Source organism: Pleurodeles waltl, chromosome 2_2, assembly GCF_031143425.1.
Source record: "Pleurodeles waltl isolate 20211129_DDA chromosome 2_2, aPleWal1.hap1.20221129, whole genome shotgun sequence".
In the NCBI taxonomy this organism is placed as follows: Eukaryota; Metazoa; Chordata; class Amphibia; order Caudata; family Salamandridae; genus Pleurodeles; species Pleurodeles waltl.
Window position 1 is genome coordinate 1,102,463,336 of NC_090439.1, and position 12,449 is coordinate 1,102,475,784.

General features: G+C 42.9%; 1 protein-coding gene across 3 annotated transcripts in view; it reads left to right on the forward strand.

Moving 5' to 3' along the window:
• The window catches only part of RHPN1 (rhophilin Rho GTPase binding protein 1), a 208,822-nt gene that overhangs the window by 136,180 nt on the left and 60,193 nt on the right, over nt 1-12,449 (forward strand). For all 3 annotated transcript variants that reach the window (XM_069220879.1, XM_069220878.1, XM_069220877.1), the window contains 2 exons: nt 691-878; nt 2,548-2,704. In XM_069220879.1, coding sequence (XP_069076980.1) covers nt 691-878; nt 2,548-2,704 — 345 coding nt within the window. The remainder of the gene's footprint in view (nt 1-690; nt 879-2,547; nt 2,705-12,449) is intronic.

Genomic DNA, 12,449 nt, shown 5'->3' on the forward strand with positions numbered 1-12,449 from the left:
AAGAGGCTATGCAAATGCAAATAGCGCTTAATGTCGGTGACTGGAATGCTGTCCAGTGTTTAAAAATCACATTATGGAAATGATTCTGTCAAGGTTTATTAAAGCAGGTTCAACAAGGCACATTCTACTGGGACATAGTGACCTCTTAACCTTATTAGAACCACAATATAATGCCAGCCAGTACACCGAGTTTATGTTAGGGAGAAGAGTGAAAGGAGGGATAATCTTCACTTGCACTTACTTCTTTTTCTCTGTCACTCACGTTCTTTGTAGAATATATGCCAGAATTGTAGAGAAAGTAATTGGGACTTTGTAACTGTTGAGATTTTGCACACAATAGCATATAAATTTAGTTTGTAGGGCACCTGTAAAATATTTGTACAGCAAGGTCACAGTTTTATTTGATTTTACTGTGAGTTCTCATCAGAGGAACAGAACATAATTTCTTTCAGATAAAAATAAGATAGGGTTTCAATCAAAGATAGCAAACAGCAGTAAGGGAGGTGTAAAGTATTAAGAATTGCTGGGTAAACAATGAGAAATGCTTAATGTTTGGGATGGTGGGATTATTTGTAATTTGTAAATGATTGTTTGCTGTAATTCCTGTTTTACCTGCTGGTACTTCTTGGGATGTGCCATGGAATCCTGAATGATTTCACTGATATGGTCTTTGGTCATTTATTCTTTCAGGCGCCTTCAATTACTTAAAGGAAAATTTCTCCAATGCCCCCAGCTTAGATATGAGTGCTGCATCCTTGAACATGTTGGTCCAGCTCATGATTGCCCAGGTCCAGGAGTGTGTATTTGAAAAGATCACCCTAGTGGAGTGCCATAGGGATTTCCTAACTGAGCTGCAGGTTGCACAAGAAGCGGCAAGGGTGAGTTCTTGGGGTTTTTGCAGTTTTTTGCACAGTTCCTGTATCTTTTTTTGTCTTTCATTATCATTTGTAACTGCGAAAAGAAGATACCCTGTCAACTCAGCAAATATATTCCATCATTAAGTGAAAATTGCAGAATAAAAAAATGAAATTAAAAATGTAAAATATGCCACCATCTCTGACGAAATCTACGATTCCCTTAACTGCTGTTTTCTGATGAAGGAGCGGGGGTAGTGATCTTGGCCATCCTCTTGGAAGATTTCTGGCTTCCTGATTGGCATAATCGTGGAAGTAATCCTCACATGCCTTTAAAGTGCTCACATTCTTCTCCTTTACCTACACTGTCGGTTCCTGTAATTTTCCATTCTCAGAACTCTTTTGGAAGCTCCTTTTTGTGATTTTGCTTTGTTGCGGCTTCACCATCTATAGGATTTGGCAAGTTTTGCTTCATGATATGCCGTTCTCCCTTTACAAGGGTGTCAGGTGTTGTCAGATCAGGTCCAGATTTTGTGCTAATGGAAGCATCTTCTATTTTTCGTCAAATAAATGATCTCTTTCCTTCTGTTCTCCCTTGTATCTTGAACCAGTCATCTTTTAATTAGTTGCGAGTTCAAGACTGTAGCAGTGCAGCATTGCAGTGAGGGCCGGTGGCTTTCCACCTTTGTGGCGCCATTTTCTAACTTTTGAGCCCAGCCATGTTTGTTGTGTTAGATTCTTTCATTGTTCTCTTCACTGTTTGAAGCCCACATAGTGTTGTAAAGTCACTGACTGTATGTTTTGGTGAGAATGTGAAGTTCATAATCTAATTACTTGCAGGTAATCTCCATTATCCTTAATTACTCATCCTGTTTGCAGTCCTTAGACCCCAATGTCCTTCTTACTGGACTTCTTGACATTTGGATATTGCTAAAATATGGTTATTGATAAATAAGGGAAGGCTGTGACAGTGATGTGTATTGGCAGATAGGAATTAAGTCAGTCCCACTCCCTACTCTTCATTCGTTTTAAACTTAAAAACGTTCTCTTGCACTCATTTGGGGAAGAGGTTGTAGGACATTTTTGATGGCAAAAGCGTCCGGTAGGAGGCAGTGATAGTAATACAGGTATCCTCCAATTGAGATTGGCTAATAACAATCAATTAGACACCTTGAAGTAGTGGCCTTCCAAGTGCACCGTCAGCAGGTTATGGCTGCAATGATGAATTTAGACAACTGTCTTTGTGTGCCACTTGGGAACATGGGTAGTTTGCATGTGTGAGGTACCCTATGACTGACCATACCAATTCTGAACAGTACTGAGGCACGTTTCGTGGGTTTGCTTTGCACTGACTTAAAAATTGGACCCTAGACAATTTCCTTGGTTTATAGGGTATTCACGGAAGGCTGATTATGTAATTTCTGTATTAAAAAAAGACTGGATACATTATTAGAAAGAATCAACAAAATTCGTAGACTCCTCAAATAAATTGACACCAATACAAGATGCAAAAGTATCTGAAATAATTATTACTAATTTGCCTTGCATTACCTTTGTCATTGGGCGTGACCATATAACGTCAAGACCTTAATTGGTCAAATGCTGTGGTAAATACCAGTAGGCTAGTTTTGTGTTTTATATCACTGCTGCATTCAGACTCTGGATTCAGAGAAATCCCTTTTGTTGTCTGCAGGTGGAAGAAGCCTATTCCTTGGTCTGCCAGATGATGACACAGCCTCCAGTGAAGGATTATGTGCCGTTCTCCTGGACCACCATGGTTCAAGTCAAGGCAGAGCACTTTAAGGCCTTGTCCCACTATCATGCAGCCATTGCCTTTTGTGATCAGTACAGTAAGTATTCTGAAAATAAGTAGGCACATTAGAAGAGATGTGGTCTGGTGTCTACATTTGAAATAAGAAGCCCTAGGGTTCTATTCTTACTGTCTCACTTTACTAAAATGTAGTATTCCAGGGCAAATCTTCCTTGTACTTTATTTTGTTAACCTGTGAAACTGAGTGTGTAGAAAGAGGCTGAGTTCCAGTATGCTCCATTTGTGTTTGTTGTTTAAACTGCCTGGAAGCAGCAAGAAGAACCCTTAGTTTGTGAAATAGTTATGTTGCAGTGGTTCTTAACATGTGGTCCACGTTGGGTCTGCAGATATTTATAATATTAAATATACTTCAATGATTAATAAGGCATATAACATAAAAAAGCAAAATGTGAAATGTAATGCTCTGTAAGAGTTAAGGCATTTGAAATTGGAGGCTCGAAATTAGGTTGATACACTTAGCTTGATTTGTGGGAGCAGACTAATCAGTAGTAGAGACTGGTGGCTCAGCTGAAGAACTATTATGCCCTGGCAAAAACAGAGGATGCCTTATGAGCAAAAAAGACAAGTGTTATGCTAAAGTTTAACATACCGCGTTGTCTGTTAGAAATACAGCCAAATTTTGAAAATCTCAAATCTTCCCTTTCAAATTTTGATTTATTTTGTGAATTAAAGAAAATATTTCATAATTTGTGTATTTTGTTTATGTATCCTTTTTTCTGTAAATGTATGTATTTTTTAAAATAAAAATCTGAGAACTTGCTTAGGCCCGGGTCCACGACTTCCAGGAGAGAATAATTTGGGGTCCACAAAAGTGAAAAGGTTAAGAACTGCTGGTCTATCGCATAGAAAGTATGGCTTTAGGTGTGCTATCCATCGTCGAACATAAATTGTATGGCATATTATGAAAAACAGCATTTATAAAATTGTTTATTTTCTTTCTAGTTTTACAACTAGTTTAGTGGCCCCCTGGGATTCCAGCAGGAGTTCTTTTCTCTGGACTAGAATTCCATAATTTTGGATAAATCGATACTTCCAGTGAAGTGTGGCTTTGCTTTCTACATTGAGTGCCTTTTCTGCATTCAATATTTTTATTTCCTAAAAAGGCCTTCCTAGCCAGATCTCTATCTGCCATCTCACCATTTTTTAAATATTCTTTATATTAAAATATTAGGTATACCATATCAACAATACCACAACAACACAGAGGTTACAAGCGTAGTATAATTTACATAATTCAGTGCCAGCCAGGTGGCATATGTATTCCAGTAACAGAGTTACAGTTCCTAAGATCCTCCCCCAATCTCTTTATGAGAAGTATATCCGGTATCTGCGTCCTCCAATCCATCTCAAAATTTTTAGATGCTTTTACCTTTTTATTTATTAATACATTTTTGGGGGAATCCAGTCATTTGTGATATTCCTTTTGGGTCTTTTGAATGAGATCTATTAGATCCACTCCCCTCTACAGAATTGGAGGTTTACTAAGTTTTCCTAAAAGGAGCAGGGCTCTTCATATCTGTGCAGGCTCTGTGTGTTGTGTTTCCAGGACTTTCTTTAAGGGGCTGTGCCTCTTCTGAGCTCTCTTTGGGTGTCTATCATTTCATAGTTAGACAAGACTTTTGGTATTATAGTCCCCTCTTCCTCTTTGAGGTTCACCAATAAGGTCAAAATCCAGTAATTGCTGTGTCCCTAGTCATGGGTGCCTGAATCGACCTACAGAGTCACCTCCAGTGTTTCAATAGGGGTTTAAAAAGAGAATATTTTAGCATTTTCCACTTGGTCAACATAGGTGTGGAAATTGCATGAGCTGACAACCCTTTGCTTTTTTTCAGAGAATTAATTTAACAATAAAATCCCACTCCCTGGCTCATTTAAAGGTTTAATTGAGGGTCCTAACTTAGATAATTATTTTTAGTTTTTGTACCGTCAAATGTCCAAACAGAATAATTCAGCCTATTGCACAAGGTACATGCAATGATTGTTTAGTTGTATCTCTTTACTAGTACATTAAGAAAAACTGCTTGGCCATCCATTTTTCCTCATGAGCAGTTTAATATTTTTTCAGCCTGCCTTATGATAAATAGTCTGTGCCAAGATGAGATCTCCTTGGGGGCAGGGGAACCCATCTGTCCCCCTACCACTTCATCAATTCCATCAAATTTTGGCCCAAGTTGCTGATATCTGAAATGGGTAGGTTAGCTGTTTCACAAATGATTGTCCTAGTTTCCTGTGTTCCTTTGTGAATTGGTCAGTGTCGTTGCTGGGTAAAACATTGAAGGCCCTTGTGGAAAATGGCCCTCTCTGAATGATCACCTCAAACCTTTTGCCTACCTCTTCCTCTTATTCTGACCATATTTTATGTTAGCTTTAGGACTCTGGACACTTTACTGCTGCTAACCAGTGCATGTGCTCGCTCACTAAAACATGGTTACATTGGCTCATACCCAATTGGCAAATTTAATTTACTTGTAAATCCCTAGGAAAGTGCACTACATGTGCCCAGGGCCTGTAAATTAAATGCTACTATTGGGTCTGCAGCACTGACTGCCACCAACATAAGTAGCCCCTTAACCATGTCTCAGGCCTGCCATTGCAAGGCCTGTGTGTGCAGTTTCATTGCCACTGTAACTTGGCAGTTTAAAACTACTTGCCCAGCCTTAAACTCCCCTTTTATTACATACAACTTACCCCTAAGGTAGGCCGTAGGTAGCCCACAGGGCAGGGTGCTATGTAAGTAAAAGGCAGGACATGTACTTATTTGTTTTACATGTCCTGGTAGTGAAAAACTCCCAAAGTAGTTTTTCACTATAGTGAAGCCTGCTCCTCTTATAAGCCAGCATTGGAAATTCCCTTATATACTTCGAGTGGTAATTTCTGTTCTCAAAGGAGTGGCATTGTCATGTTTGGTATGGGTGGAATGGTGATGAGAAATCCTACTTACTGGTGAAGTTGGATTTAACATTACTATTGCAGAAATGCCACTTTTAGAAAGTGGACATTTCTCAGCACTTACTGCTCTCTGTGCCTTACAGCCTGTCTCCAATCCACATCTGGTCTGTGGTGGTTGACAGCTTCTCTTGTGTATTCCACCCAGACAGTCATAAACACAGGGCACTCAGCTGCATCTGCATTCTGATGGGTCTTCCTGGGCAGGAAGGGTGAAGGGGCTCTCACTTATACTTAAAGGGATAGTGACCTGACATCGCACAAAGGACTAATAACCCCCCACAGATCTCCTAGCAGAAAGGACAGGTTTTAAAGGAGAACTGGTGCACTTCAAAACCACTCTTTGAAGTCTGCTCCACTTCAAAGACACATTTGTGTGTGTTTTTTATATATATATATATATATATATATATATATATATATATATATATATATATATATACACACACACATATATATGGCTGTGCCCCTCTAAAATCAGACACTTCTGGACCAATAACTGGACTCTGTAAGAAGGACTACCGTGCTGCCCAAAGGACTCATCTGAACTGCTTTTCTGGAAGGACTTCTCTCCTGCTTGTTGCCCTACTGCTCCCTGACTCTGGTGGAAAGACTTTGCCTTCCCCCGCAAGTGATCTCCAAGGGCTTGGACTGTGCTTACTTCCTGTTAAGAAGTCTCAGGTCTATCAAAGACTTCACCAGAGTGAGAGAAAATCCACTGTGCCGGAACACCTGCAAAATTGACGTATTGCGTGCAAAATCAACACAGCGCCTTTCTTGCTGCTGAAAAATCACAGCAATGCCTCCCGAATCAACACAGTGCCTGTTTCATCATTGCAGTAAATTTGGATTTTCTACCCATCATCCTTGGGCATCAAAATATCCCTGCACCGTAGTAAGGAGCCAAGACTGCACACCCGGAAATCAACGCATCACCTTGCCCATGAGGAAAGAAGCGATGCATCATCTCTGCCAACGCCGGAAAAATCAACGCATCACTTTACTTTCCGACGCATCACCTCCTCTGCGTCTTTATTTTTAGTGCATCCCAGGTAATTTGTGTTAAAAAGATACACCCATTGATTCCTACAGATTAAGACATACCTAAACTAAAAAGTGATATCTTGACTTGTGTATATTGGATTCTTCCCATTTTGCTCTTATTTTATTCAGATAAATATTATCTATTTTTCTAAACTGGGGTGAAATACTTTTTGTGGTGTTTTCACTGTGTTACTGTATGAGTTATTGCACAAAGACTCTACATCCTGCCTTCTAAGTTAAGCCTGCCTGCTCTGTGCCTAGCTACCGGAGGGTGAGCAGAGGATAATTTATCTTGTGTTGTGACTTACCCTGACTAGGATTGTGATCCCTGCTTGGACAGGGGGCATATATCTGCCAAGTAGAGACCCATTGTCTAACTGCTATTAAGACAGTACTACTGGATCTGATTCTGGGAGGTGCTAGGAACATTTACCAGCCGTGGAGGGAGGATTGTCTCCCCTTGATTATGAGTACTGTTACATAATGGGCCAGCTTCAGTGGGTGACTCAGGAATTTGCAACTTGAGGACATTAAATATTTGGTGACCCCCATGACCAGTGAATGGTGCTGGATCTGGTTAATAGGGTTCATATCTACTTTGTTGAACTCAGCCAAATATTGTTGGAAGCAATGTCTTTCATGTACTGAAACAAAAGAGATCCATGGTATGTATGTCAAACAAACATTTTACTCATTTGAGTAACTGAGAAGACATGCAACTACCGGTGGGTAAGTTCCTGACATATGGAGCACTGATAGGGTAGATTACATTGGTTTGGAAAGAGTGCAAGACCGCATGTACTATGTACAACACCTTGTAGACCATATTAACTCATGTTGGGTCATGGAAAGGTATCAAAGCTTTGTATCCTAGCCTTATGTATCAATCTAAGATGGATATTTCCCCCACTGAAGGACCTCTGGGAACGAGATGTAGGTAGAAGCATTACACTTATAGAATAGTCCAGAACCCCTCAAAGGTGTTGCACAATGGGTTGTTAAAATTAATTCAATTTAAAATACTCCAAAGGACATACTTGACTCCTAGCAAATTGCATAAAATATATTGTCCATTATCTGGTGTGTGCCAAAAATGCCATCTAACTGCAGTGGACCTATATCATGTGTTTTGAAAATGTCTGGAGCTTGCTCGGTTCTGGGATGCAGTTTAGAGCTTGTTTCGGGAGCTGACAGGCAGATGTTATACTCTCATCTTGGAGGCCAGTATCTAAGGACTGTATAAAAGGGTAAAGGTGGTAAAGATGGAAAATAGGTTTGCTGATATGGCATGCCTGTTGCCAAATGGCAAGTAGTTACGGTGAAGGGTGACTCAGGCACACTCTGTTGATGCATGGAAGAGAGAACTACTAAGATGGTCTGATGCCAAAGGCAATGCAGTGGCCACTCTGCAGACAGGCGGGGTTGTAATGGGACTCACTACATGGCATACAATCATGCCAGCAGCAAAATCCAAAACTGACAATAGACTATCACAGCTGTGCAGTGAAAGAATAGGCCCTCCTGTTCTGCACTGAACACCTTGAAGATCTGTATTAATATTTCAGTTCTCTTGCTAGAGTGACACTAGCATTTACCAGATAGATTTGGTATGCTTGATGCCAATGTCTTATTGTTGGTATTCCTTGTTTTGATCTGTTCTGTTGGCGACTGGAATCTTTTAACAGTGAATACTCCAACATCCTGTTTGTGAATCACTTATGTTTTATTAGTTTAGTCAATCTTAAAAGAAAAACTTAGAGCTGTGTCTTCTACAGCCCGGATGTCATCTGTCAGTTGTAAAACAAAACATCTTCTCCCTTTCTCAACACTTCAGTTTTATTAGTTTAGTCAAGCTAAGAAGAAAAACTTACAGCTTTGTCGCATATAGTCTGGAGGCCGTCAGTCAATAATAAAAAAAAAAACATCCCACCTCCATACATTACCGTCCCCTGCTCCAGTCATACATGTGGTAGAAACATTTATGATGGGGGGGGATTAAGTGCAGTAGTCTTACTTGGTCTATAAAGGCAGTCCATACGTTGTCCCTCGTCACGCTGCCTTGCTCAGCTGGTAAGTGGCTCCCTACATCAGCGACCAGTCTCCTCTGAAATGTGCTGGGATCGGGTCCTGATCTCTTTGATAATCTTTGTACCCTTTGAAATTAGTATTTGTAGCTCATCAGAGTCCCCCAGCCCTCTGAGGTGAGCCCTGTGGATCTGTCTAGAGAAGATCCCTAGCCCTGTTTACCTCAAATAGCATCTTAATCTGATGTAGTTGACATTCCCATCAAAATATTATGCAAAACTGCTGGCCCCAGTGTAGGAGGATCCCTTGCTTCGAAGGAAGTCTGTATTGGGATGGAAGTTCTGTTGTTGCTGGAGAGTGATCATAGAAAGATCCTGAAACAGAGTTATCTTGTGGCTTCGAAACTGAAGTGGTTACTCAACTCGTGCCTTACTTAGGATCTCCTTCTTCATCTGGAAGTCATGGACACAGGCCAGGATTTCTGGAACCCTGATATTGTTTCCACCCAGGCAGCCCACTCTGTGAGCTTTGTCTAGATTAATGTTCCTGTCATTGTCCACCCCAGGATGTGTTGAAATGGAGCCCTCACCTTAGCCTGTGACGTCTGAGTGTTCGCCCATCAGGACTCCACAGATCCTGATTTATTGTAGCAAAGGTAGTGATTTTCCAGCTCCTGTGTGTACCTGGAATTCAGCCTATCGCTCTTGTAGTTGCAGTACCTCCTGTTGGGTGTGTTTGAGCTTCTCTCCTCCTGCTGTCTCAGCATCTTCCAGGGTAGATACACTTAACCCCAGGGAAGTTGGGTCTGGTCTCGCATCTTGTAGGTTGGACGTGAAGTCACGCTTCACCATTTGGAGATTGTTCTCAAGGAGTCAAACAGGGATTCCATTACCACTTTTATAAGTGGTGCTTGGTCCTTGCTCCAGTTTTCATAGGGGGCTCCTTTGCAATGGTGTATCTTCTGTTCCCGATGTGTTCGTGGATGCCGTCAGCATATCTCTGACACTTTGGTCTTACTTGCCCTTGCTGGAGGCATGATATGGGGGTGAGTCAGCTAATATCAGTGCCCCAGGCCTCTGTGCTGATCGCTGATTGTGTATTAGTGCTTTGGTGTAAGTGTAGGGCTTGCTCAGGCTCTCCAGAGATGGCTGAAATTTGTTGTTGTTTGGGAGACTGGCATAGCTTACCGAGGACTGCTCCTCCTGGTGACCTCTCAGCAGGTTGGGATGGCTCGCCTTTGGCTCCCCCTTATAGTGGAGTTAGCAGTTCCTGTGTGAGGTGGAGCACTTCCTCTGTGTTTGATTTGGCTCCAGCAGGGCTGTCCCCATCACCCTCGGCCCCAGGGCCTACTTCATGTTCTGAGAGGTACTGCCCTTCATGTTGTGTGATTGTGTGGGGTTTTGTGGCCCTCACTCAATGGTGCTGTGGGCTTTCTGAGTTTCCTGCCGACTGTTCTCCTCCTTATGGTTAGTGGCTTTGTGTCTCCCCTTTGTTCTTCTCGTCGTGGGCCATTAACTAGATTTGTGGCTATGGAGGCTTCAGGAGCCTGCCCAGCTGTCATCCCGTGCCACCGTGCACACCAGGGTGGATGGTGCATAATCCAGTCTCTGGCTTGCTGTGGACAAGGCTGGTATGCACTGAGGCCTTCTACAGAGTCATCCCTACGATGGGGCCATGGTACGGGTGCAGCACTACCACCTTGCGGCTGCTCATTTCCGCCTTCCAGCAGACGTTGTTTTCTCCTAACTTTTCAGGCTAGACACTCCTCACTGGTCTGAGGGTCAAGACGCCACTTGTGATTCGGAGGCAGTGGCAAAGCTCTCCACTTTGCATCTTCAATAGGGGTGCCTGGGGTGGTAGAGTGTCACGGCCACCCATTTAGTTGCAGCATGGCTCACACTCAGCTTCCTCTCTTTTGCTCACAGCTGTTGCTATCCCGAAATCGTTTCCACCTTAGGTCAGGGGCCTCTCTGTGTTTTCCTCTGCATTGTCTGGGGCTAAAATCATGGTCCAGGCCCCACTATGTCTGCACTTAATTGTCTGGCAGACAGAGGCATGTCCTACGCACCTGTCGTCTTGGCTAAGCCCCACCAACATGCTATTTAAAGAATGTTGTATGATGCATAGTTGTTTTTTAAATTGTCAACTTTTCATGAGCTTTTGGCTGCAGATATATATATATATGATCGGTGGCATGTGTAGCTGCAGATACACATGTTGTGCATTATCCTGCCATCTAGTGTTGGGCTCTGAGTGTTACAAGTTGTTTTTCTTTGAAGAAGTCTTTTCGAGTCACGAGACCGAGGGACTCCTCCCTCTCTGCTCCATTCCGCATGGGCGTCAACTCCATCTTAGATTGTTATCTTTCCGCCATCGGGTTTGGACGTGTTCCTCTTCGCTCCGTATTTCGAATCGGGAAAGTTAGCTAAATATCGAAAATTCGACGGTATTGTTCGCGTTCGGTACCGGTTTAGTGTTAGCGTATCGGCACCGAGAGTAGAAGCGCTCCGGCGGGCCTTCGGGGCTTCCGCACTTCAGCTGGGCCTAGTCGGCCCGACTGCATCCATCGACGAAACTAATGGACCGGACACCCTTCCGCTTCTATCCGAAGTGCCACTCGAAGTATCCTTATACAGACCAACATTTGGGCTGTAATCTGTGTTTATCACCAGAACACAGGGAGGATACTTGTGAGGCCTGTCGGGCGTTTCGATCTAAAAAGACCCTACGTGATCGAAGAACGAGAAGACTACAAATGGCGTTGATACCGAGGGAACAACTCGACGTCGAAGAGGAGGAAAGAATTTCCATCCAGGGGACGGACTCAGACGAATCTGAAAGTGAGCGACCCACGACAATGCAGAAAACAGTGAGTAAAACTGCCCCGTCAAAGACTCACACAAAAATCGTTAAGGCCAAGGGGATGCCACCGCCAGCAGGCCATGGCTTAACCCATCGAAAAGAAGGTGACCAAACATCGGCACCGAAAAAGGCCAAAGAATTGCCGAAAACATCCTACTCCGGTCGAGATTCAGGCACCGAACGATCTCGGTACCGAGAGTTCGACTCACCCAAGGTGAGAAAAGTTACGTCGGAACCGAAAAAGACTTTATCTGAAGCATCAGTACCTAAAAAAGTGGCTTCGGAGCCGAAAAGAAGCTCTTACACAGAAGAGCAAGGACTTTCCAGCCAAATGCATGAAAAACACAGATTTGAGCAGGAAATAAGTATGGGGGAACCAGACCATACGCAAAGGAGGTTGCATATCCAGAAAGAGACTGGAAAAATACAAACTCTTCCTCCAATCAAAACCAAACGAAAGCTGGCATTTCATGAGTCAGAAATGCAGCCAAAGGCAAAAGTGGCCAGAGATAAAACCCCACCACCAAGGTTTTCGCCACAACCTTCACCACTACACTCACCACAGCTGTCCCCGGTAACAACACCTCCAATGCAGTCACCTACGCATACAGGGATGACACAGGATGATCCGGATGCATGGGACTTATATGATGCTCCAGTATCAGACAACAGCCCAGATTGTTACCCAACAAGGCCGTCACCTCCAGAGGACAGTACTGCATATATGCAGGTACTATCAAGGGCAGCTACGTTCCACAATGTAGCAATGCATTCAGAGCCAATAGAGGATGATTTCCTGTTCAATACCTTGGCATCCACCCACACTTCCTACCAGAGTCTGCCAATGTTCCCGGGCATGCTCAAACACGCAAAACAGGTGTTCCAAG